Source organism: Denticeps clupeoides, chromosome 5, assembly GCF_900700375.1.
Source record: "Denticeps clupeoides chromosome 5, fDenClu1.1, whole genome shotgun sequence".
Lineage (NCBI taxonomy): Eukaryota > Metazoa > Chordata > Actinopteri > Clupeiformes > Denticipitidae > Denticeps > Denticeps clupeoides.
In genome coordinates, this window is record NC_041711.1 from 31,462,347 (window position 1) to 31,490,289 (window position 27,943).

General features: G+C 49.5%; 1 protein-coding gene across 1 annotated transcript; it reads left to right on the forward strand.

Annotated features, from left to right (window-relative positions):
* The first annotated feature begins 1,737 nt into the window (after nt 1-1,737).
* On the forward strand, nt 1,738-27,723 carry znf516 (zinc finger protein 516). Its single transcript, XM_028978786.1, is given in 6 exon segments — nt 1,738-2,363; nt 13,156-15,092; nt 19,898-21,057; nt 21,060-21,132; nt 23,511-23,615; nt 26,607-27,723. Coding segments are annotated over 5 exon segments (3,204 nt in total). The 5' UTR covers nt 1,738-2,363; nt 13,156-13,492; the 3' UTR covers nt 26,873-27,723.
* The last annotated feature ends 220 nt before the right edge of the window (nt 27,724-27,943 follow it).

The window sequence follows — 27,943 nt, forward strand, 5'->3', positions numbered from 1 at the left end:
TTTTTTTTTAAAGACGGTACACGCTCGCAAAGCGGAGGAAACTGATGCTTTTTAAATATATATATTTTTAAACTACCGTGGGCCGGTGTTTAATGAATAATCGGCGCAGATTAGGCCGCCGGCGGTGTGGGGGGGGGGCTGTTACAGTAACTGCGGCAGCCGACAACGCCAGCTTTCAGGAAGATTAAGAGGAGGGGGTGGGGGTGTGGTGCGTGGCTCGCAGACCCCAGTGCGCGCATGGTGGGTGGGTGGGTGGGGGCACCCATGGGATGCTGGAGGGCGTGGGGGGGGGGGCGTCTGTAAATTCCCAAAACTGCATTATATATATATATATATATATATATATAAAAGTCGATTGATTTAGCAATGCCAGTTGTGCCGATATAAATCGGCGATGGTCCGGATCTCGCAGACAATCCCACGCCCACCCCACCCCCGCCGAAGCACCTGAACAGCCGCCGTGTTTGATCCGCGGACCCCCAGCCATTGTTTGGCGGCGGAAGTTGTGCCAGGCGCGTGCTGTCGCGGGGACGTCGCAAAGTGTAATTAAAGGTCCGCAATTTGGATTAAATGTGCCCCCCGGCTTCGACGTAGGAACTGTCCGGCTTCGCGTCCACGCCAGACGACATCTTCCCCCCCCTCTCTCCTTCTGTCGTCCCGTTGTCGCTCGGCCCGGGTGTTCGGTGGCGTGGACGTGACGCGACGCGTTTTCTCGGCGCGGGCGCGCGCGCGCGCGCGCGAGCGGAACCTGTGGCCCTTTAACGCGACAAGAGAAGGGACGCGGAATACCGGCGGCGGCGAAGAAGGAGAGAAGACCCGGTAAGACCCCCCCCCCCCCCCCAACACACACACCACCATCCCGCGTCCGTTCTACTTTCGCTGCGCGACGCCGAGAGTTCGAGGACGGACGTGTCGCCCACCAACCCCCCCCCCCCCCCGTCGCTTTCTTTCGTTCGTTCTTTCTCTTTTCTCTTTTTGTTTTTCTTTTCTTGCGCTCCGCTCTTCGTCCCTCATCACCGGCGACAGCAACCACCGCCGGTAATAACAGCGGCGACAGTGACAACAGTAACAGCGCATCTGGCGTTATTACGCCGTGATGTAATCCGTGAGCCCGGTTCAGACGCTCGGGGGACTTTTGCTGGGGGTGTGGAGGGTGTTCCGGGCAGCTGGGACGGAGTCACTGCGAAGTTCACCGGGACACAGCGGCGTGGTGAAATGGCAGCAGGTTTCAGGTCCTGGTTGTTGTAGTTGATGATGATGATGATGGTGTGTGTGTGTGTGTGTGTGTCGGTGGTGTTTGCTGCACCTCCCACGAGCGTGAACCTCTGTGAATACCTGTTGGGTGCCGAGGCACATTACAACTTTTCTTTTTTTTTTAAACTGGAGCGTGGCCCGGGTTCGAGCGCCGCCGTGCCGGTCCCCGGAGTTGAATTTTCTTCTCCTGGTCGGAGCGTGGAAGTATTTCCCTGCTCTTTTGCCGCACAATGAGGACAAGGCGGGCCTTTGTCGGGGGGCGAAATGCATTTTTTAACCCTCTGAATGGGCCCTCACATTCCTCATCGGGGTCTCGCTGCTCGCCACCAGTCCCTCCGATTCCCGCCGGAGACGCCGCGGCCCGGCACCGCCGATGTGCAGTTGTTTTTGCCGCCCGACCGAAGTCCCCGTCCGACGTTGCATTCACGCTCTGGTGTCGCATTCTTGGCGTCTGTAGGAGGACACGGGGCCCTTTGTCTCCGCGGCCTAATGAAGACGGATGCGGGAAAATGAAATTACAGATGGCGCGTGGATTATTCGAAGACGGGCGACCCCCCCCTGCCTTCTTGCCGCGGCCCGGCCATAATCCGGGGCTGTTTACCTTTTTTGGGGGGTTTTCGGGAACGCCGTTTTATTTCAGACGCGCAGCGCGAGTCCCCCGGTGAAAGGGCAGCGCGGGCGGAGGATGAATTATAGACGAGGGCCCTCGGCGGGACGCTCGGCGGAGAGGACGCCGGGACGCGTGCTTTTGTAGTCGGGCCGACTTTATTCTTCTGATTCATGTCCGGCCAGGTCACCGTCTCTTCAGTCCCCTCCGGACTTGCTCACACACACACACACACACACACACACACACACACACACACACATACAAATTGGGTGCTGGTGTAACAGGTGGGATGAAAAAATTTACTCCATTTACCGCTTTTGCCCCTATTATTATCCCGAGCGGCTTCCGGTCGCTGGGGGCGGGGACAGGTCCCTCCTGGAGACACTCCTGCTCGGGGGACACGGCGTGTAGTCGGCGGGATTTGAACCGGGGCCCCCTGGTTAACGGGCGAGCGTGCTAGGCCACCACCACCACCCACGCTGCTAATCCTGCTAATTGGGTCAGCCTCCCCCAATACACACACACACACACACACACACACACACAGATCAATACAACCCAGTGAGCAGACCCCTGGTATAATACTATTAGGCACGACGTGTACCAAAATATGGCCTCGGCGCGAATGATTTGCTAATCACGTGGATTAAAAGAGGAACGGGGCTGTGGGGGGGGCGGGGCAGGGATTTGGTCCGGTGCTTTTGGGATTGCCTGTTCGTTTTCTTGTCCAGTTTCGTCGTTTAAAGGTCCACCTGCGTGTCACGTGACCCGGCGGTTCATTTTTATTCGTCCACCGCCCCGAACCGTCGCTCCTGCTCCGATTGCGGCGGATTAAACGGGAGGGAAATAAGATTAAGTGAAGTGGCCCCGAGCCACGTGGTGCCGATCAGGGATTTTTTTTTGGAGCGCTCCAGCGCTGGGTCAAGCTCTTTGTCTTCCCCAGATGTCACTCAAACGCACGCATTGATATCTCGGGGACGGGGACAGAGACGGATGAATCTGGCGGGAAAGATCATATTAGAACAAGTCTCATTAATCTAGCGACTGTGACCTGTTGATACTCGAGGCGGCCGGAGAACAGCGGCTTTCCCGTGTTGGCAGATGCACATGGTAGCAGTGACCTTAGCCGAGCTTTGTTTAGCTCAGCCGGTTGGAGAAAAAAACTGCCGAAAGCCATACGTGTAAATATAGCACGGCCAGCACCGAGGCGCTCTTCGGGGTCTTATGTAATAATACCTATTTTCGTCGCGTCTGTCTTGAGGTACACGCTGAAAGAAGCGAATCTCTGGCTAAACGAATCCTGTTTTTTTATCCATTTCAATCCATGTCCACCCCTCCACCATCACCCAAAGCAACTGTTAAACTCAACACCAGTACACTTCCCGCCTCGTGCACCTTGTGGCGGCCTAGCGGTTAAAGGAAGCGGCCCCCCGTAATCAGAAGGTTGCCGGTTCGAATCCCGATCCGCCGAGGTGCCACCGAGCGAAGCACCGTCCCCACACGCTGCTCCCCGGGCGCCTGTCATGGCCGCCCACTGCTCACCAAGGGCGACGGGTTAAATGCAGAGGACACATTTCACTGTGTGCTGTGCTGCTGTGTAGCACATGTGGCAACCACTTCACTTTATCCTTGCGCATTTTGCACATATCTGTCTTGTCTTGTGTGTCCTGCTTGAAATATCCAACGTGTCCTACATGATGTTGTCCAGTTCGTCCTTGTTCAGTGTTTCTTTTATAGAGACACTGTACGGGGTTTTAGTCGTAAGTTAACCATGGGGGGGGTCCGTGAAACCGTACTTCAGTACTGACAATAAACCAGTCTTGAATATAATCTGTCACGCCCAATATTTTTGCATGGACGTGATGTAAATAAACCGGTGACAGCAGGTCTGATTGGTTTATTTACATCAGTGTAGAGGGTCACCGCGATGCCCTCGCTGTTCCCGAGGCGACGTCCCGCGCCGTGTCTTTGTGATTAAGGTTTGCGGCGCGCTTTGGCGCTACAGTATATTTACGTTCACGTTTACGGCATTTACGCCCTTGTCCAGAGCGACTTACAATCAGTAGTTACAGGGGACAGTCCCCCCCCCCATGGAGACACTCAGGGTTAAGTGTCTTGCTCGTGGACACGATGGTAGTAAGTGGGGTTTGAACCTGGGTCTTCTGGTTCATAGGCGAGTGTGTTACCCGCTAGGCTACTAGCACCGTAGCAAGGAGCTCCTGGATCTAGTCACCGTGGATGCTTTGAGGCCGGCGGTTTAACTAGACCGGGACGAGTCGTTGGTTTTTCGGAAGCTCTCGGACGCATCTTCTCTCCAGCATACGGCCGTAACTTCTGGGGTTTTTCCAGGGCACCCTAATTGCACGCTCGTCTGGGGGAAGAGGCGGTGTTTTGTGGGACGCTCGCTGCTCAGTGGACGCGGTTGCCGTGGCCTTTAGTGGTAGATGTCCAGATAACTTAGGGAAACGAGCCGGAAAAGGGCTCCAGGCCACGGCCAATCGTTCACCGCTGAGAGGATCTGATCGTTAGACTCTGATGTCAGTGTAACCTTGCCATGGAGCTGAGGGGTGTTTCAGGGGTGCTCCCCTCCCCTTTTTTTTACCCAAGTAGCACACGGGACGCGAGCAAAAACCTCTTCGTTTAGTGACTGCTTAATCATAGGTGCAGTGTGGACGGTGCGATTCTGCTCATTCTCTCGTTCCAAAAAACGAATCGGAATTGACGAATTCAGTGTCATGCCCAAGCGGGAAAGGAGAGGCTGGGAGATGCCAGCGGTCTGTGGACGGCCTGGGCAAAATAACAGGACTAAAATCTATTTTATAAATGTATTTTTCTCGTTCCGAGCTTGACGTCAAAAATGTCTGCCTCAAAAATACAAGTTGCCTCAAACAGGTATTCCTGAAATATAAAGAGATTAAGTGAGATTAAAAAAAAACATGGAATAATAATAAAAATTGAATTTACATACAGGATGCATTTAAAGGTACACATAAAAAAAATATCAGTCCTGTAGAGTAACGCACTGTTGGAAACATTTAAAATGGTGGAATAAATGACTGTATGTGAATATGTGCCACTGAATATCACATATTATTGTCCTATATATTTCCTATAAATGACTGTATGTGAATATGTGCCACTGAATATCACATATTATTGTCCTATATATTTCCTATAAATGACTGTATGTGAATATGTGCCACTGAATATCACATATTATTTTCCTGTATATATTTCCTATAAATGACTGTATGTGAATATGGATATCACATATATCTAGCAATATTGTCTTTCTTACTTTTTTTAGGTATATTTTTTTAGGTATTTATACATCCAGGGTTGAGATGATGAAGGTAGTTTACTTTGTTTTATATGAATGTGTGTTACAGTACATCATGATTTTTTTATGACCACGCCTGATTCCAGACTATAGTGGATTACGGCAGACCAGGTAGAGAAAACGGATTGTGGCGGATTCTGCGCAACCGACCCCTTCCCCACCGGCCTCGTGTGATTTATTTTACTCTAAAGCTCAGAGCACCCCCCCCCCCTTCTCCTTCACTCTGCACTCAGCCGGTTCCCAGCTGCTCTTCCCACATCGTATCCAGATGTATCCAGAAGCCTCTGGTAGCCGGTGGCCAGACCATCATTACTTTGGGATGTTGGTTGGTTGGCTGCCGTTTGTTCACTTCCTTTGAAACACGGCGAGGCTCGTTCACTGCTCAGGGATCAAAACGAGGTCAAAAGTCTGGCTTGGCTCAGACTGTTGCGTTCTTTATGTCGGTGTTCTCCAAATTTGACGGTGCTTTACAGCCACTTCCATTCTAGAACATGCTGAACTCATATAAATGACCCAATGTCTTCGGACCAATAGTGACTCTGTCTTACGCAGTTTATTCGGATAAGGTAACCATCACCCTTGGTGAGCAGCGGGCGGCCATGACAGGCGCCCGGGGAGCAGCGTGTGGGGACGGTGCTTTGCTCAGTGGCACCTTGGCGGATCGGGGTTACGATTACCTTCCGATTCCGCTTCCTTAACCGCTAGGCCACCAATAAACCGCTAGAGATAATGGATGGATGGACATGATCAATACTTTGTATTGAGTAAAGCACCATCCCTAGTTTAGGTGATGTATGCACACCTTGATCATGCTGAAACCCATTCCGTAATTGCAGAATTTGAAGTGCGAGGCATAGACGTGTGAACGGAAAAGCTTGGTCTGACCAGACCCCGATAATCCCTGACCACAGTACTCTATTTAAAGAGCAAGGTAATCCCATCAGATTATACCTGGAAGACTCCAAAAAAATCATCCAATTAATGCAGACTGTGATGTGCCCGGAAATCCATGCAGGGTACGGGCATGATAGCAGAACTGCGTGCCGAACCACGAAGACCACAAATCTGGCCGATTACGCCGTGATCCGGTTTTGGTTTGTTACAGAGAGAATGTTGGTAGCGTAATTCCTGCTTTTGATTCCATACTTTCCCGTTTTCACTGCTATGCTGCTAACGAATAACACCTTGCTAGAAAGTTAATGTTCATTTATTGATCGTAGTTTCTATACTTTCATGTGAAATGCGTATTTTGTTTACCTAATTCGCATGCAGTCTCATATTTGATAAGTAAAGTTGATATTTCCTCCTTATAAAGCCACACAATACTTGACAGATTAGGACGGTCCTTGTAAACTTGTAGGTGAGCGTCCACAGGTCACGTCCACAGAGACATTTTGTCTGTGGTTGTCGAGGAGCGGCTTGAATCCAGCTCTGGCTGGGAGAAGCTTGAGAAGGGAGGGCCGTGGGAGGGGCTACAGTACGCACCTTTAAACATTAAAGATAAACGTGCGGCGTATTTTTGCACGTCAGTCACCCCGTCTTTTTATAAAATTGCTCGTCCCAGTTGTTCCTCAGCAACGTTCTGCAAGCAGAAGTGTGTCATGTGACTTGGTGACTGTGACCATAAACAGGTGAATTTTGTCTTTCCTTTCACCCGACAAAAATGCTGGGCAGGAAATCACTTTAGCATAAGGATGGTGAAATAATTCTTTTTTTGCAACCGGACTGAGTGGGAAGTTTTAAAGCAGCACGCTGAGCGATGAGCCTAATAATAAATGTTAATATTTTAATCGTTTTGCATGATTTATGCCTAAGCTGCATAGAATGGCCTACGTGGTGGGGGAAATAAGCGCGAGGGCGATCATCTTACGGTGGCTTTTAGGTTTCAGAGCTGATTTTAACACACACTTACCAGCTAATTAGAAAGGAGACTTTTGCCAGATCGTGATATAACGCGGTCGTGGCGTTGAGAGAGAACCGTATGATTCTCGGCCTTAATCGCGCTCACTCCAAAGGCCCTTTGTTCTGTGTGGACTTAGCGTCGCGTTGTAATGGGTGGCTGTGGTCTGGAGGAATAGACTAATCCTCCCCCTACGGGTTATGTAAGAAGTTCGAGCCTTCGGCACCTAAAGATAAACGCGGGCGCGGTTTTTGTTGTTGTTGTTGTTGTCGTCGCGGGCAAAAGAACCGCGGTGACGTGGCCGAAAACCTATCCACGCGCGCGATGAGCTCACGTCTCTCCCGGGTGCAGACGGCAGTGGCGTTTCGGCGGCCGCAAGCCGGGATCGGATGCCGCTCGGGCACATTGGGCTGTCGCGGTGTCACTGTCCGCGCGCCATATAAAACTGACCTCTGGTGTTCCTTTGCCTCCGGTTTGTTTTGGGGCGGACGCACCGCGACCGGCGGTGAGCGGAGCAGGTCGCAACAGAGTTTGATTTAATCCGCCGGGCTGCCAGCGATGTCTGTCTCGTCTTGAATTTTCAGCCGTCTCAGATTATCTCGTTTGCGCCGCGGTGCAGATCTGGCAGGTCTACTGGGGTGGTAGTAGCCTAGTGGGTAACACACTCACCTATGAACCAGAAGACCCGGGTTCAAATCCCACTTACTACCATCGTGTCCCTGAGCAAGACACATAACCCTGAGTGTCTCCAGGGGGGGACTGTCCCTGTAACTACTGATTGTAAGTCGCTCTGTATAAGGGCGTCTGGTAAATGCCGTAAATGTAAATGTTGTGCATTATTGTAGGGTGGTAGTAGCCTAGTGGGTAACACACTCGCCTATAAACAGAAGACCCAGGTTCAAATCCCACTAACTACCATCGTGTCCCTGAGCAGGACACTTAACCCTGAGTGTCTCCGGGGGGGGACTGTCCCTGTAACTACTGATTGCAAGTCGCTCTGGATAAGGGCGTCTGGTAAATGCCGTAAATGTAAATGTCTTTGGCATTTTGTTGTTGACTGTAGTTGACTGTGGGGCCTTCTAGAACCCTCAGTGCCAGTCTTTGCCGTGACCTCCTCATTATTTTCTTCCTCGGTTATTTCCATCCTCCTCTGCCCCCCGAACCCTCCCCTCTTTTTTCATTTTTTTTTATTTAATTCCCTCAGTGGGAAGCACATCGTTGTCTTCCACTCCACCGCGCCTAAGTACGGGAGACAAGAAACCAGACGGGAGTGCGGTGTGCCGTATTCCACGTATCTCCGCGGCACTGTCTGGTGGACTTGTTGTTTTTTTTTTTCGGCTTTAATGCGACGTGCACCGCTGTTGCCCGCTCCGGCGAGTCCCGTGTGGGCTGACGCTGGTGAGGAAAATGCACAGGGGCTTCAGGCTGTTGATTGCGTTCCGGAGCGGCTCCTTTAGGGGCAGTTATTTGTCCTTTGGTGGCGGCGGGGGGGTTGAAATGCTCACGGCTCACGCCGGCACCTGTAATCTCATATTGGTTCAGAAATCGGATACGGAAATCTTTCCCATTAGCTTCAGTGTGGGACTTTTTTTGTTTTTTTTTATAGGTAACGACTATTATGGCTTGGTCATTGTTCAATATAGGTGTCCAATATGGTAAAATATGTGTAACAGTTGTATTCGTTCATGTCCAAGATGGCCGCCGTCCCGTTTATTTTGTTTTTGTCTTTTAAACCTATTTCTAACAACCCTTCAACAGCAAATCCACCACCATTTGAGCACATTAAATACAGTAGAGACACTCTTGTTTCACTGCATACATTTCTTTAAAGCATTTCGCTGCATATCAAATAAAATTTGCATATCAAATAAAAATTGAATTCGAGTAGTGGTAATATGACTTATTTTTACACACGATCACCATTAATAATCACATTAGTCATAATGGTGAGGCAGGTGTGTGTAAAATACACCATAGCACACTGGACCTACGTCACGACACCTCAACGCTCTCTGGTAAAGGGCCGCAATTATCCCGTTGGCCCATATGTCGCGTGTCGTGGAGCGATTCACACGGCGAGATCGTGTTCACGTGCCACGTCCTCCTGTCGCCAACGCGCGGTTTCGTGTCCGCACCGGCGCCGCAACCATGAGGGTGGGAATAACACTGGAAGGGGACGGAGGGTGGCTTCTCTCGGCCCCGCCCCCAGAGATCCAGAGACGGGCCAACCCCTGGGGCCGCGGGGACGTGCACATGGCTGATTTTTTTTCCCCCCTTGAAGGAGGGACGAACGGTTTGATGTGTCCACCCCCCCCCCGCCCCTGTCGATAGCAGCAACTTGTAGAGCGTCATCGAGGATCTTCTAATATATAGACACGTGAACCTGAAGAGGTCTATGGAGCCTTCACACGCTCGCTTAGATGAACTTTCAAATCCTCGTTGGGTGCGTTGGTGTTGGTGAAACTGAACAGCTAAAGCCTTCACACGCATGAATACTGGTTGGAACCTCTTTGTTTTCTCCCTCCCCTGACACATTTATGGCAGAGGTCCACTGGTGGCTGAGGCTGGGTGAGGGGAGGTTTTTTTTTTTTTTTTGGGGGGGGGGGGGGGGGGGGGGGGGGGGGGGGCCCGACCTCTGCGACCAACAATAGGGGCAGAGACCCCTCACTGTTCTATCTGTCTGTTAGCATGACCTGCTCTGACAGTCCCAGAGTCGCCCAGCCCACAAAACACTCCCGCCGACATCTGAGCCGTCCCATGACCACTTACTGCTCAAAAGGCCGCGGTGGAGGGACGCCAAAAGGCCACTGCGGCGCTTCATCTGGTTTCACACTTGACATAAACCCCTGTGTCACAGGCTTCATCATCTTCAGAGCCACTTTGGCACATTATCGGGCTCAGGAGCCGCACTTTAGCCGTCCAGTTTGGAGCTCTGGACATGAACTGCCCGGACTGTGTGAGGTGGCCTCTGCCAGAAAGATGCTAGATTAGAGAGAACACGGACATGTTTGGCATTATCTGAGAAAGTCTGACGTACTGGAGGAATTCCCGGGATTGAAGTCAGCGCCTCTGTGTTTGTCTCCAGTTGTCCTCTCTCTCTCTCTCTCTCTCTCTCTTTTTTACACTGGGTTAGTACAGCGAGGCTCTTTGTCTCTCGCCTCATGGCGTGGAGTTGAAGCGCAGTTCGTCCATAATGGATTATTGATTGGTCTGAGAACGCTCCGGCCCGCAGGGGCACCGTCCTCGCCGGAGCCGTCCCTCTCTGTCTCTCTCTCTCTCTCCCTCCCTCACCCCCCTGTGTCTGTATGCGTGTCGCTCTACCGTGTGTGTGTGCGCTGTATGTATAGAGTAAAAAACGGCCTGTTTGGGTGAAAGTGGCGCTGTGTGCGCGGCTCAGCTGCGTTTAAAGGCCGCCGCTTTCAGCCGTACTTAAAGGCCCCTGTGCTCCGGCGGCTCGAGCGCCTGCTTGTGCATTGTGCGGAGGGGCCCGGCGGCCCCCGCCGTGGGACGGCTGTCGTGTCCGCGCCGATCCCCCCCCGCCGAGCGGCCCTGGTGTTTGTCCCTCCCTTCGGGGTGCTCGGGCTGATGCGCAGCCTCTTCCTGGCCGACAGAGCCGTACATCACCACGAAGGGGGGGGGGGGGTCGGAGCGCCGGCGCGGTAATGAATGCTCCGCGTGACTCTCTCCAGATGTTCCTGGAATCTCTCTTGTGCAGGCCCCTGGGTTGTTGGGAAGAGTAAGGAGCGGATTTCCTTGTTTCACAGATCTTGGCGCTCCACAAAATGCCCTTGTTTGTGTGTGTGTGAGAGGGCGAGAGAGAGAGCGAGAAAGAGAGAGCGAGAGAGGTGCAGCTATTACACGGTGTGCTTTATGAACTAGATTTAATGGAGAAAAAAAATCCCTTTTCATGAATGCACAGTCGCAGGAGTCACACTCTGAATGGTCATTTTGCATGCTCTGTAGTAAGCCGGCTGCTGGTAGGCCAGTCCGTTCTTAGTGTTTTGTGGTGTTTTCCCAGCATGTGTCTAATCCCATTAGCACTTAATTTGTACACGTGACTGTCTGGCAGATGACAAGATTAATAGTCAATATCGGACAAATCAGGTGACAGATAAGACAAATATTCATGACTGTCAGAAATGCGTGAAGTGCACATCAAAAAATAAAATGAAGAGTATGAAGAAAGGAGATGTTTTTTTTCATACTTAATTATGCTACAGCCCTTCGTATTTAATCCTGGTTGATGTCCTGTTTTAGGAGCTTTCTACAGGCTTGTGGAATATATTGCTAAAATATCTGCATCATTGTACAAATACATGTACCATACTTCATTTCAGCATCATGATGTGTTTATAAAGGAAATCGGCTACATGTACGGAGAGAGATGTTTTTGTTGTAGAATTGGTCAAATTTTAGAGGTATCGGCTTTGGTTGAATGATTTTTGAGCAAACTATATTATTATAGTGGAAATGGCTGACAATGCAATACGATTAAGATATTTCAAAATTTTGAATTACCTACAGTGTTATCTTATTATGACAAGCCAGGTGTCATACACATATTGGCGATGATCTTTTTGTATGTTATTTCAAAGAAAATATATGGCAATTTTATTCAAGGTATTCAGCCTTGAATCTTCAGTATTTGACATCTGCCTTTTTTCATAGGTTTGATATAGAGAAAAAAGAAAATATCTGTTCTGTTTGAATTGTAATAATAATACCGTTTGTTGGCTGTATACTTAATAGTCAGTGCCTGTGTTGTTTTTTCACTTAAAATATACATTAAATCCAGAGACATTGTGATTTTTTTTTTAGACATCAGCCCCATCCAAACACTCATCCTACCTGATCGTTGAGGTTTTTGATTGTTTTGACCCAGCCCCTAGAGGAGGATTTCAAAATTGGAAATCTGCTGTTTGAAATCTTTGCAGAAAACCTGCCTGTAATATATTGTAATGCTTGTGTCATTTCCATTTAGATGGGCAGAAAATCCCATTAACGCAAACACAGATGCCACATCTTTGCAGAGGTACAGTCCGGGTGTACGATGCAGTGATCTGTTTTTACAGCACTGTCATTTTCATGTAAATTGCCATTCATATACACCCAAACCTATCAGGGGCTGGAAGACATTTCACATGCACTCTCATGGTAGGAACTTTCTGAATCTAAATGGATTACAAAGATGCGAGAGGAAGAAATTGATCCAGTCTTGCCTGCACCATCTGCAAATTTATCAACACTTCCCGCAGCACTGATTATGATGCTTAGCAGTCTCTTATGATGTTTTTTTCTAAATAATTCAGCTAATTGGCCTGAGTATACTGGTTGAAGCTCAATCCGATAATAATAAGGACGCCAATGTTCCTAGCAGACCATCACTTCACCGCTCCTTCCCTCATCCCCCTTCCTCCAGCGCTCTCTCACTCACTCTCAGCCTGTTGTTTCGTGGACTCTGCGGCTGTCATGCTTTTTCATTTATGAATAAAAGCAAACTGTCAGTTTGTGGTCACATGTGACGTTTGTTTAAATCTGGTAATCCATGCAAATCATGTTCTCCAACTGATGTCGTTCTAACCAAGAACACACAAGAAGCCAAGCAGCGGTGATAAAATTGTGATTAAAAAAATGCAGAATGTCAGATTGGGAAAAAAAAAAAAAAGTCTACTTGGTGACAACGCCCCCAGTGACCAAAACGAGCCACTTCCTGTTGTGTACTTAAGATCCTGGCGGCGAGATAGCATGTGGGGGTTGGTGGGGCCATGTGGAATACAGTGGCCCGCGTTTTCTGCTGACTTGAGCGTTGTCGTCCGGTTGGATGGGCGAAAGTGTGGACTCAGCCCCTCTGGAGAGCAGGCCAGCCTCCTGCACAGCTCATTTAACACGACTACCTGAGTCAGAGAATATCCCCAGAGAGTAATCTACCTCTCCGTCCTCCTAGCGTACACCCTTCTCTTTAGCGCTCAGTCAATGGGTGCTTTCTGTGTAGAAGTGCATAATCCTGGTCTCGCTAACTGCTCTCTGTTTTTTTTTTTTTGCTCCCAACAGGACTGAAGTGATCAAGAGAACCCGGCTGGTGAAGAACAACGTCCAGCCAGAATTATCTATGGATGCATAGAGCGGCCTAAACAAATCAGAGGTTGTCAAAAAAGGACAAAAATGTCCAGGAAGCGCAACTGAGTTTTAATTGTATTCATAAGAAAAACCAAGGTTACCACAGTGATAGATCTAAACCATTTATTAGCGGTGCAGATATAAGGATGGTTCTAGCTAATGCTAGATGATCTGGTAAGCTGGTAACCATGACTAGCCTATTGTTATAGCTAGCGCTAAATGAGCAGGTACAGATAGCACTGGCCACTCTGTCCTAATCGGTGCAGACTCGATGTCTGCCATGAACCCCCCCAGAGAGAGCACAGAGATGGCTGAGCACCAGCCAGGTCTGGCGGACCCTGAGGACGACAAGGCTCCATCTTACAGCTGCAGCGTCTGCGGTCGCAGTTTCCCATTCCAGAGCTCCCTGTCGCAGCACATGAGACGCCACACGGGGGCACGGCCATACAAGTGCCCCTACTGCCAGCACCGCACCTCCCAGAAAGGTAATCTCAAGGTCCACATACGCAGCCACAAACTTGGCACGCTCATCAGCCCTGGCCTGGATGAAGAGGAGCCTGAAGAGGAAGGAGAGGGGCTGGTTGAGGTCGGAGTGTCCGAGAGCCTGGACGGTGGGTCTAGCCCTACCAGGAGCAGCTCGGCGTGCAACGGGGTGCTGAACGGAGTCGAGGACGCGAGGGGCAAAGGGCAGGGCCGAGGAGTGAAGAGGGAGAGGAGTGCGGACTCCAGGCCTTACCGGTGTAAGCTGTGTGGCTACGAAGCCCGGCGTGAAGACCAGCTGCTCAGCCACATCGAAAAAGTCCACATCACGGCCGAGACGGAGGAGGACGCGTCGCCGCCACCCGCCACCCCGGCCGACGTCGAGGAAGACTTCACCTGTGAGACCTGTGGTCAGGCGTTCACCCAGGCCTGGTTCCTCAAGGCCCACATGAAGAAGCACACGGCCGAGCTGGAGCACTCCTGCCGCATTTGTGGCCGGCGCTTCAGGGAGGCGTGGTTCCTCAAAAGCCACATGAAGACCCACAGCGGAAGCAAGGCCCCGGGCAGAGGCAGGCCCCGACCTGACCCGGAACCCCCGGCCACCATCAACAACGTGGCCCAGGACCCCGACACCACTGCCGCCTCCGGTGGCGCGTGCCTCTACCAAATCTGCCCAAAGTGCGGCAACCTTTTCCACGACCGAGAAAGCCTGCGGGCTCACGACCGAGCACACGGCCCCGGCCACGCCAAACCGAGTCGCGGCGCCGTGGATGCCGGCGGCGGCAGCTCCCCGGCGCCTAAGAGGCGTCTCTTGGACTACCTCGGCCTCCGGCCCGCGGGAGAGAAGCTCCAGGACCGGAGGCCGGGAAAGCGGATCCCCGAGCTGGACCCCGTGTGCAGTTACCAGGCCTGGCAACTGGCCACCAGAGGCCGAGTCTTGGAGCCCGTGGACAACGCCCAGAGGCCGGCGAGCTGGGACGGAGACCCGCCCGCCGGCGCTGTGGCATACGACCGGCAGAGCAGCCGGTACGTCCTGGCGGGCCACGAGAAGCGCGTGGCCAGGCGGGGCAGCGCCGGAGCGGGGAGCCACTCGTCCCCGGGCGAGAGGACGCCCGAGAGCCTGAGCGACTCGGAGTACAGGCCCTCGTCCAGACAGGAGCGTCGGCGCTCCTCTCAGAGCAAGGCCCACGAGTGCTTCGAGTGCGGCAAGGTGTTCCGCAGCCGCAACCAGTTGACCGTCCACCAGCGTGTCCACCGCAGAGACGGGCGCGGCTCGGGAGGCGACGCCGAGCACGGCTCTCCCAACGGGCCCAACATGCTGGGGCACGGTGCCACCAACTCCTACACGCAGAGTCTAGCAGAGGCCAAGACTGCACCGTTCTCTGCCGCCGGTGAGTTCACGGTCTCTTTTTGTCCCCACGTTTCTCTACGTCGGCCAGTCCAAATTCGTGCACGTAAACACAACGATGGCGGCTTAGTACAAAATGGCACGGTAGAGCAAGGATTATGCCATTTAATCCACACTTCTGGGGCAGTGGTGGCCTAGCGGTCAAGGAAGCAGCCCCGTAATCAGAAGGTTGCCGGTTCGAATCCCGATCCACCAAGGTGCCACCGAGCAAAAGCACCGTCCCCACACACTGCTCCCCATGCGCCTGTCATGGCTGCCCACTGCTCACTCAGGGTGATGGGATAAATGCAGAGGACACATTTCACTGTGTGCACCGTGTGCTGTGCTGCTGTGTATCACATGTGACAAATCACTTCACAGGTCATTTAATCAAGTTTTGGAGCAAACGGTTTCATCTCTTGAAATGGGTCCCAGTTCACAGGTTATCACCGTCTGCGGTTGTGTATTTCATTTGCTTGCGTCCCGACGTGAATGTCGAAAGAAAGAAGATTATCATTATTATTATCATTATTTTTAATTAAATTGAGTTTGACGCCCTGTACCTGCTTATTCGCTCCTCTGGCCAGAATGGCAGCGACGTGACGCCCCTCTCTCCGATGCCGGGCCGGCGCGTATATTTAACCGCCGCTGTGCTCAGGCTCTGCATGACTTGGCGCACGAACGCTCGGTCAGTTTTAATTCTCCGTTATGTCTACAGCTGTCCGTCCGTCCGACTCGGGGCAGCGCAGAGGGAGCCGGTGTCGGGACAGTCGCGCCGCCGCCGCCGGAGGTTTTATTTGTTTGACCTCCATTTTGTTGTGCGCTTTGCGCTTTAGCTCTTTCTTCCCCGCAGACAAGTCGCGCCGAGAGCTTTAAGAGCACGGGGCGCGAATCTCGATAAGATCGCACTAAAGAGGAAATGGGATTTAAAAAGAAACATCTGACTGCCTTGCTGTGGGGTGAAGGCCAAGTCAGTTCCTCTCCCTTCGACCTCAGATTTTAAGAAACAAGCACGCAGAAGGCTTGGCAGTCGGACCGGTTGCTAAATGAGGTAAATGAACACGAGGACGCTTCCAGAGCAGCCAATTCTGACAAGTCCGGCCAGCTAGCATCTGCCGGTGATAAGCCCATTTTCAGGAGACAGGAGACACCTAGTGGCAGAACAACTGTCAAGAGGGACCGGGGGACCAGATGACACCTTTAAACCCCGCTAGTGTCTTCAGAGGACAAGCGTCAAAGGTGGATAGACAATATACGTGAAATGAACCAGAATGTCTGTCAGACTCCTGTCGAAAAAGGAATGTTATCTCCTAAAATTGTACCTGCGGTGACATGTATAAGGTCCTGCTTTTGATCTCAGTTAATTGTTAGTTAATTTTAGCTAGTTAATTGTTTGGCCTCTTGACTCTCTACATAAAGAGTTAAGGATCGGCGGATCAGTCAGCTCTTCCCTGGCGGGTTAACCTTCAGAAATAGAAACATGGGCCTGTTTTTTTTTCTTCTTCTTCTTCTTCTTCAGGCTTTAGTCGAGTGCTATTTCAGCACTTCCTGTCTCAGGAAACCACCCTTCTGTGTGAATGTGTTGTTTTCTTTTCTTTTCTCTACATTTCTTTAGTGTGGATCTCATCACTAAACCAAAAAAAAACAAAAAAAAACCCCGCTCTGTCCACGTTATTAGAAACATGTGCGCACTTTGTTATATACACCTAGCTCATAGATGCTCTACAGGTGTAGAGTTACAAGCCTACGTCCCCCATCTGCTGCCGTTCACCCACCAGCCTATTCATCAGTGATCAAAGGACTGCTGACTAGATATGGTTTAGGTCACAGGCCATTCTTAAACACACCACGGTATCTGCTGATGAGATTTAGGGCTCGTCGGAGAGAGGTCCACCAGCCAGGAATATTGTGACAGTAACTGTCCTGAGGCCAGAAAAAGGGCGAACAAAGAGCTGAACACAAAAGGTGTAACTTCAGGCCACGTGCTTCCAATAAAGAGTCCGTGAGGCTGAAAGAACGCCGAAATAAGGGCCTGGCGCAAAAAAAGACGTCTTTTAACCTTCATCTCCAACGCTACTCAGGGGTTAATGAGGAGTCCTCAGCCTTAATGAGCAGCACTTATGATCTAACAGCCATCCACTCCAACCACAGCTCAGCGTCTCCCTCCTCCGTCCCCAGCTGGTTACCTAATCCCCGCTGACGTCCTTAGAGAGGCTGGTCCAACAGGTTGGGGGGATTTGGTATTTATAGATAGCTTTCTAATCTAGCTGCACAGAGAGGACAGCAGCAGCGCTCACGGAGCTCCCGTTACGCCCTTTTTGGCAGCCACTCTAGCCGTCCCAGGCCAGGTGGACTGTGCATGTTAAGGTGGATCAAGTGAGCCTGCAGGTGGAGATCAGGTGGAGCTAGACGGTGGTCAGGCAGTGGTCAACAGCTTCGAGAGGCTGACGCATGAGGTCACCGCCACTCGCTGAAAGCACAGTTGACTTTGTTTATGTGTGTAGGGATCCAGCATGATGTTTTCACACCATCAATAATCGATTCATGGTGACATTTGCTTGAGAAATTATTTACAAATGAGATGAGATCAAAAAATGTGAAAATGAAATTAAATAATTATAAATAGTAAGTAAGAGACAAATTCTAGAGATTATTGTCCACTTAGTTTTTTTGAAATGGCTCCTATGTATCACATTATAATAATATTATAAACAAAGCAATTTATATATAGATTGTCTTGAATTATTTATCCTTCATTATGTTTCAAACAGCTGTTCGGGATTCTTTTTCACTTTTCTTCTCACTGGTCAAATCTGCCTTCAGTTCCTTGAAGAAGTTAAATGCACAACAACATGTCGGACAGACGTCACCATCAGCTGTTTGTTGCGTCTGGACGTGGCACAGGCTGTGGTAATATAAAATGCTGCCCTCCTCAGCCCTCCTGCATCGTGAAAGCCTCTAGCAAATCTGCAAATCTCGACGCGCTCGTGTCTGCTGCTGCTGAGCGGCTTTGCTTTTTCCAAAGAAGACAGCGAAATGACAGCCAGATGGCCATGTCCTGGCGTAATTGGAAAATTGAAACAGAATTGCTTCCTCATCTGTTGCCATTGGCAGGGGACGCCACGCACATTACAAGGCTCTCGACGTATAAACAAATATGTGCGGTTTGAGGGCCACGGTGTTTTGGGGGGGGGTGGTTTGTGTTTCTTTCATTAGTAAATGTATCTTGGTGAGTATTCATCTCTCATGTGTGTTTGGATTTTGTTCTAGTTCCCATGCCCCTGCTGAGTCCCCGAATCATCCCCCCTTTTTTTCATTGTCTAGTGTTTGCTCTGCTTCCTCGTGAATGCTGTTTTTTGTCAGGAGCACCACCACGTGGCCATGCTTCAGCATTACATTTAGCATTTGTTTCTACATTTGTTTTTTATTAATTAAATCAAACAAACTTAAAAATAAATGTAATGTTTTTTTTTTTTCATTGGAATTCAAAATGTAATATGAATGTCACGTAGGAGTGGCAAATATATCAAAAAGCCTTTGAAAGGTATACATGAAAATTTACATTCGTAAGTTTGTTCAGGGGTAGGCAACCTCGGGAGGCGAATGTGGATCTTTCATCCTTACACTGCGGCTCCCGGTGGCTTTGGAAAATAATAAAAGTGTTAAGATTACTGTAATCTTGTAACACTAAGAGGCAATGTGTTCAATTTCCTGATGTTCAAAATATATACGTCACAAATGTCTTATATTCGTACTTGCCCACCACCCTACCCGGCCACACCCACCGCTTTTAATCAGTTTGAAAAATTAGAACTCCGTTTCAAAATCTAGCGGCTCTTAAACTGTTGTTCGCAATATTTAGTGTTTAATGATTTAAAAATAAGTAAGTGTGTAGAGTTAGCGTCCGGGTGATTAAACACTCATCACATCATCGGCTTCTACGCGCATTTTCATGCTAGTAAAAAAAAATGGCATTCTGCCAGTGTTTTTTATACATATCGTAAATGTGAAAATAATAAAGTGAAAGTGTAGTGATTGTCACATGTGATGTACAGCACATGATGCACACAGTGAAATTTGTCCTCTGCATTTAACCCATCACCCTGAGTGAGCAGTGGGCGGCCATGACAGGCGCCCGGGGAGCAGTGTGTGGGGACGGTGCTTTGCTCAGTGGCACCTCAGTGGCACCTTGGCGGATCGGGATTCGAACCGGCAACCTCCGGATTACTTCTGAATATATGCAGTGTTCTCTTCATTTTACATGTCAAAAAGAATTTGCGATGGTTGTTCAAATGGTTGCCAACCACTGTTCAATATGAATGACCCTTTCTGGGAATAACAGAACTTCTCAATGACATTAGGTGACTGTAAGAGGATGTGTCATTACTCTGAAATTACATTTAATGATAAACAGCGCCACCCAGTGGACAAGCCTAATATTTACATGTACTGTGATACACAAGATAAGACAAGATAAGATCTACAGACTTATTATTAGGCTGATTCGAAATAGTACCAAAATACTTATTTTTATTCATTTGATTATTCGTTATATTAATTATGTAGATACATATTAACTATTTTATATAGACAATAAAATCATTTTATTTGCAAACAAATTATATATACTAATAAAATAATATAAAGAATAAAATAATGACATAAAATTAAATTGATCCATTGAATACTAATGTTTAAAATGTTATGATTTATTTTATTAAACGTGTAATGTTATTAATGTGTTAAATATGATTAAATTAAGATCTGTAAGTAGGTAAAAGTGTTATTTTATGTTCTTGTCATCCTCAGAAGAGAAGCCATACATCTGCAGCTTGTGTGACTTCATCACCAAAGACTCCTCCACCTTCCTATCTCATGTGCGTCATCTGCACCCAGGTCCCAGATCCTCTTCATCCACACTCAGGGCCCAGGAGTCCAGCCCCAGCCTAGGTTTGGACAGGGCAACTCCCAACAGTAGCTTCCCCAAGCTGAAGAGGGCTCTGCTGCAGGGCAGCTCCCACTCACCCTCCCCCACGCTGCCTCTTTCGGAGCCACCTCCCTCCAGCCTTAGGCCCTTGGCGCAGGCTTCAGGTTGCGGGTCTCCGGCCGAACCAGCTGTAGACCTGTGCACTCGTGCAAGCGGTGTGAGGGGCACACTGTCATCCTCTGACCGCCCTGACGGGCTTCCTAGTCACCGCTGTTCCTACTGCTCCCACTCCACCCGCTACCCAGAGGTGCTGTGGATTCACCAGACCATCGCCCACAGACTCAGCAGCAGCGCCCTGGTGCCCAAGTGGGCTCAGAGGAATGGCTTCAAGAACATTAAGGAGGGCCTATCCCTCCGAAGACGCACAGGTCCCCCTCCAGTTCTGGAGGGGAAGGAGTGCCAACCCCTGCCTTCCATTGCACGCTCCAGCCGCACCCGACCTCCCATGAGCACCAACAACCAGAAGAAGGACAAGGCTTCCTCCAGTCATCCTCAGCCCAGTACCTCTTCCTCAATCAGCAAGACACCCAAAGCTAACACCCGGCAACGTTTTGAGCCCACAGAGGATCAGCTTTCTCGCTCCAGACCAAAAGTGGATCTCTACCCGAAGGTCATCTCAGTTGGGACCCTGGAGAAAAATGCCGGGACCCCTCCAAGTTCTGCCACGAGCCCCAAAACAGGGGCTCGTCTGGTGGAGAGGTACGTACTGCCCCAAGAAGGCCTTGGCTTCATGCTCTCCAGCAAGCACGGCCTGTCTGAGTACGGGCGCAGCACCCCCACCAAGATCTCTCCCCCTCCGCCTCAATCCAGAGCCAAGCCAGCAAACCAGCACGACCAGCCAGCCCACAGCACCACAGCAGGCCTCATGTACGGAGCCTCCCAGCCACAGGGGGGAGCCGTGCTGGGTACCCCCTCGCCCCTCAAACAGGAATCGATGGCTGGCACCCCAGAAACGCCCCTGGACATCCTGAGCTTCCTGAAGAGAACTGCAATTCCCATGAGCTGGCTGCGTTTTACCACCGCTGGGGTGCCGCCACCCCGCTGCTGGAGCATACAGGTGAGGATAATTCAAACGTTTGATGTGTTATTTCACTGACTCAAAGACTTTCAGCTTTAAAATGTATGAATATTTGCTTCCGTGCTGAACAAGAATGCCAGTTCAATGCAATAGACAATAATCTATATTTTGGAAAAATAAGTTATATTTATAATATATTTAATAGGCAGAAAATTTTGCTCTCAAATTCACAGTTTGGATAAAAACTCATTCTAGTTCCCATTATATATGAACTATGCCTTTATATTTTCCATATTGGATGATGATTGTAAAATATTGCAACATCAGTATTAGTGTTCCTAATCAGCCTGGTTCTTAGTTATCTGAAGTTATGATCGTGACCCATTGCAAATCCCCTGGCAAAAAAGCCAGTTATGTAAAGATGTTCTAATGTCAAGTTGTCCCGTGTACCATCATCTTTAGGTGGTGATACCGAGGGCAACTCTTTGGGCGATAATTTACATTTATGGCATTTACCAGACGCCCTTATCCAGAGCGACTTACAATCAGTAGTTACAGGGACAGTCCCCCCCTGGAGACACTCAGGGTTAAGTGTCTTGCTCAGGGACACAATGGTAGTAAGTGGGATTTGAACCCGGGTCTTCTGGTTCATAGGCGAGTGTGTTACCCACTATGCTACTACCACATTTACAACATTTACCAGAAGCCCTTATCCAGGGTGATGGTGCTGTTTAACGTCCGTTAGTGAAGTAATGTAGAAAAATTGATAGATTGATAATCAGTGAGACCAGTGAACGTTCACACCTCCAGTGACTTACAAGCAGAGGTTACAGGGACAGTCCCCCCCTGGAGTAGCTCGGGGTTAAGTGTCATTCTCAGGGACACAATGGTAGTAGGTGGGGTTTGAACCTGTGACCTTGTCCTGCACTGGTTAATAAGAGGGTTTGTTACCTTTAGTGAACATTTCAGATGCTCTGAGGTGATCACATGATTTACTGCTTGCATTCTGATTGGATGATCGTTAAATCTCTATTAGGCATCGATGTTTGTGTTCTGCTGCATCGTCCGCTCAAATCTCTGACCCATGATCACGTATTCCGCCGAAACCCTCATCGGAAGCGGGCTTCAGCTCGTCACTCTGTCACCGCGTCCTGAAGGTGGCGTGCCGCAGGGTAATTAGTTGGCGGGACGATCAGCGTCGGTCGACGGGGGCGCGCTGAGGTGGACCCGACTAATGCTGTGCCAGTGCCGAGGTACGAGCACACACACCCCCCCCGAGGCAGCCATTACGGCCAGAGCCCATCACAATACAGATGAGTGACATGCGCGCGCCTCACTGGCTCTGACAGAGGTGTAAATAATGAAGGAGAGATGCATTAAGAGTCGGGTGTGCCGCCCACTTTAGGGAAAGCTGCCTCGCCGCGAGCCTCCTGAACAGCGCGTCAGGATGAAGTCATCATGGCTGACACATCTTCTCCCGACCTGTCCGAGGGGACGGCGAGGAGGAGAATAAAGGCTGGTTTAACAAACAAATATTTACTCGCCCTGTCCGCAGGCCAACTGAGACAATTAACACACACCGTGTGTGTGTGTGTGTGTGTGTGTGTGTGTGTATTTATATATATCCTGTACGCCGAGGGGCCGCGGGCATCACTGTCAGCTGTCGAGCGAGATACAGTCACGCTCCTCCCCAGCCCTTTGAGTCACATTCTATAAAGTGACCTTTTTTTGAGAAAACCGGGCTGTGTCTGAGCGCTTGTGTGTGTGTGTGTGTGTGGTCCACCTCTCATGTCTTTCGCCACTACAACTCCGAGGAAGCTAATGGCGCTGGTGCTTGTTACCAGGGGCCAGAGTCGATCTGCCAGAGACTCTCAGAATCACCGGCACTCCTCCGTCCTGAACCGTGGCTCTGCAGGGTCCTCGGGTTCCTGTCCACCTCGGGCCATAGCAGGTAGATGCCAACTGAAGGCTATGGCCGTGTGCGCGGCGGGTCGGGGGGGGGGGTTTGAGCGCAGACCCCTCCGGGCCAGGAGAGGTAAGAGGTCAGAGGTCGGATCTGATGCGGGGGGGGTGGTGGCGGTCTCGGTCCGTCTTCCTCACCCCGCCGTCTCTGCGTCACCGACGTCAGTCTGATCCACCGTGACACACACAAACACACACGCGCGGCCACCGCAGACACACACCTGCCGCGTGAAGCGGGCACATCACAGACGGTGCGTTTTAATTGGCTGTAATGTATGCGGTGGTGCAGGGCCCGTGTGTGTCTGGCTGTCAGCCGGTGAGATGATTCCGCCTGACAGCGGCAGCCCACACCCCGGAGCCCGCATCCCATAATGACACATTAGACATACTAATGATGCCTCCGTCTCCCTCTCTCTCTCTCTCTCCCTCTCTCCCTCCCTCCCTCTCTCCACCAGGCGTGCTGAGGTCACTGGCCAGGCAGGGAGAGTACGTCTGCCAGGAGTGCGGGAAGAGCTTCAGCCAGCCCAGTCACCTGCGCACGCACATGCGCTCCCACACAGGTAGCCACCGCTCACCCCGCACAAGTGTGTGTGTGTGTGTGTGTGCGCGCGCGCGCGCGTGTGTGTTTTCTCTGTCCTTGGCCCAGGAGTGGAATTTTAAAAAAAAACATTTTTTTTTTTTTTTTATTATTTTGCTTCTGACTCTTTTTCTTCTTCTCTGCGACGCATCATTTGCTTATGGTTGCGACCTGCGAAAAGCTGTATACATTATTAATCACGTGTCAATTAGAGAGATGTAATTGTGCATGCTAATGAGGCACATCGCCACCGGCGCTGCGCGCGGCACACGTCCGCTTCGGCCACGTCCGTCTCCGCGCGGCCAAAAAGCGCTCTTTTGTCCATCGTCCCCCCGCACCATCACGAGGCGGCGCACTTATAGCGGGAGACAGTGAGATTACTAAGTTCTTTATGGAAAGTGTGAATGATTCATTGGACAGCCAGTGATGCTAAGTGACAGAGGCCAAATGGTAAGAACACACCACCACCACCCCCACCCACCCCGCATCACACACACCCTCATACACACACACACACACACGCACACGCAAGCTGTAATTAATTTTGTCAGTGATGGTTTTCTTCAGCACAGCCATCCAGTTGAGAAAGGCCAGGGACCCTGGGGCAGCCATTAGCATGTACATGTCACATTAAATCAGCAGCTTCACTCCACCAGGCCCGGCTTGCCATTCTGTTTATTTATTTCTTTTCTTTCTTTTTTTTTCATTCTTTGTAAAGTGGTTGTTGGTGTAAAGAAAAAAAAAATATATATATATATAGATATCTCTATATTTCTGAGACGGTGGAGTTCTGGGCACGTTTTTAACTCGAGGCCCGATCCTCACCCTCCTTGTTCCCCACAGTTGTTTTTGAGTTTAATGGACTGCGAGGTACTGATGCTCACTCCACCGCCAACGAAGCGCCCAAACAAGTATGTTCCCTCATTTCACTGGGTTCTCTAGTCTGTGTGCTGTCTGTACCTGTGTGTATGTGTGTGTGTGTGTGTTACATGTGTGTTGCGTCTGTTTGCTCACCTGTCTGCAAGCTTCACGCTCGGTCGCTTATGGAGATGATTATTTTATTTAACAAGAAAAATAACAGCACTGACCCATCAAAGGCAACAAGGCTAGTGTGTGTGTGTGTGTGTGTGTGTGTGTATGTGTGTTAATGACCAGACTCAAGAAAATTTAAGCATTGAGTTAAAGTTTTGATTCTACATTGTAAATTTGGTTACGATCCATCACAGTCACACAATAACATACGATCAATAACAGTCATCTGGGAAAAAATGTTTTATACAAATATGCATTAAGCCAGATGAAAGACATACATTTCCCTTTCCTGACAAATGTTTTCCATAGACGACTGCAGTTGGAAGACACTGGTCCTCAATTAATCAGATAACTTTAGGTGGTTTTTTTTTTATGGTATCGAATGATTGATTATTACAGAAAAACATCAGAAGGGCATAGTTAGATCTATGGCTAGCTGTGCTTTACGGTGTTGATAACCTTTTGCATAATTTAGGGGGTTTCTCTGAGGACAATGTCTAAGTGGTGCTTACTTTCTGCTCACGTCTTCCCATACCGCATTAGCGCTTACTATTCTATTTTTTTTATTTCTGATTAATTACTGCTCCCCCCTACCCAGCAATATAATGATGTATGATAATAACCATATTTTCAGTTTCTTTGTTTGGGTGGGGGTTGAGCGAACGATGGAGCCATTTGTTTTCCCCTCTGATATTCCTCCGTTTATCAACATGATAATTAGGCTTAATTCAATTAAATCTTTATTGTTTCATTTTTTTCCCCTCAATTTTTCTCTGAAGTTTGTTGCTTATTAATGTATTATCACCGACACATCGGCAAATTAAAATGGAGTGAGAATATGTGGACACGGACAAATCACAAATCAGGCCTTGTCAATTTCATCATTTCATTTATTTAGATGGACGAGAAATTTGAGTTGCTTTTATCTGTATGTGCTGTCATTTTCTGGCCATTATTTGCAATATTATGTCCCATATGATAAGGTTTAATTTAGATAAACGTTAAAATTTAACTAATGGGTAGGTCAACCTGGGGGGCCACAAAACCAGCTCTGACCCATCCAGGAATGGACTCTGTAAGACCCCTGAAGGACCTCTGACCACAGGCTGTCAGCTGAAGATCCTTTAGGTCCTGCAGGTTATGTGCTGGTGCCTCCATGTTTTTTCAGGACATCCCACAGACTCTTGACAGGATTGAGGTCTGGGGAACTTGACTGAGGTCAAATCAACATCTTGAACTCATCTGGGACACACATAAGGTGCCCAAATCTGAATATAAGTTCCTATTCTAATGTTTCATAGTGGAACATCACACTGAGTAGATGTCACACTACATCTACCAGCTTGATTTCATTCCCGTAGTGAATCCTGCTGCCATCTCCTACCCACACACACATCCAGCCATTTCAATGCTTTTGAAAGAGTCAGCCTTCTTCAGTTGCTCCATGGTCCAGTTCTGATGCTCAAATGCCCATACTAGGTGCTTACTGTGGTGGACAGGGGTCAGCAGGGTCACTCTGACTGGTCTACAACTATGAAGCCACATACTCAGCAAGATGGGTTCTGCACCATGTGTTCTGACACCTTTCTATCATGACCTGCATTAAGGGTTTCAGCAGTTTGGTCCACAGTTGCTCTTCTGTGGGAGTGGACCAGATGGCCCCCCTTCTAGGTACTAACCACTGCCTACCAAGAACACCCCACAAGACCTGCAGTTCTGGAGAAGCTCTGGCATAGTCACCATTTGTCCTGCCTCCACTACATCGACTTTAAGATGTGACTGTTCACAACGTCCATACGTTGATCTGTATCAGCAGTGATATTATAAGAATATTTTTAAACCTTTGTTATATGGGGCTTGTGCGGTGTAGCACTGTATGTTGTGCATTTTAAGTTTATCAGGATGACCCCTGACCTCTCCCTGTGCTGCCCTTGTGTTGCAGGGGAGAAACCGTTCCGCTGCCACCACTGCCCATACCGAGCCTCTCAGAAAGGGAATCTGAAGACCCACGTCCAGAGCGTGCACCACGTGCCCTTTGACAACACCCTATACCTGGACGGCAAGAGCGAGGAAAGCCACTGCGCCCTGGGAGAGTCTGGCGGCGCCCCCCTGCCCCTCGGACATGGCCTCATGACGGACAAACCTGACCGAACAGACTCCGGAAAATGTACTCTGCAGACATATGCTCCAGAGAGCACCTTGGACTAAGCTATGGGCCTGGGAGAAAAGGGTTTCATTCCTTTAATGGCCTTTCCGGGCTTCCGACGGAGAATATGAAGAAGAGGAGGAAGAATGCTGTAGTGACCTGCTATTGAGTGACTGACACTGTGAACCTGATGGTGATGGTTTTGCTTGGACCCTTGTGGTGCTACAGCTACAGACAGTGTGTGTGCGTTTTTAGTTGCTTCAGTCAGTAAAACACTCGAACGCTTCCTCAGCACAACCCTATGAAATGTTTTTTTTTTCTTTCTTTCTTTTTGGCTGTTACTGTTATTAAATGCGGTGGATCGGACGATTTCCATGACATTTAGTTTGATACTTGATGCATTTGACGCGCTGACCGACTACAGTGCATTCATCCAGCCACCTGGGAGCCGAGCATCCGGAGGCAAGATGAAGTGACCACTCTGTCGTATATGGCCATTTTAAAAGGCCATTAGGAGAAATGGCAGCGACGACGGGCCGTGAAGTGATGAGTGTGTGTGTGTGTGTGTGTGTGTGTGAGTGTGTGAATTAGCTCTTATTGAAAAGAGTGAGCAGTTGTAATGGCCGATATAAATGAGCATGGGGATTTAATGGTGGACCGCTGTCGGTGTAAAGTGTACTGGTCGAGCGAGAACTGCCTTTTCCCTCTGGTCCTGCTGAAGCGTATTCTCGGCCCATTGTGTGTTGATGGGAGAGATAATGGCTGCCAGGGAGGTGCAGCAGAAGGTCTGTGTGTGTATGTGTGTGTGTGTATGTGCGTTTGCTGCCCGGCTTTGTTCCTCACTGCATCAGCCTCACATTTGTTTCTTCAGCGCTTTGTATTATATTCTACCTCCTTTGCATTTAAAAAAAAATGGTATTGTGTTTTTTTTTGTTTTTTTTTTTTGGTGGCAGAACAGTTCCAAGGACCAGAAGCCATGATCCCTGTTCACACTCATCGTCATATTTCTGCTGTAACAATAATCACACTCCCTGGGTGTCTGAGCACCGCCTCTCCACCAAAACCAGTTCAATATGCAAGAAATCAGAGAAACCAAACGAGAGGGGGGAAAATATTCAGAGCCAACATCCATC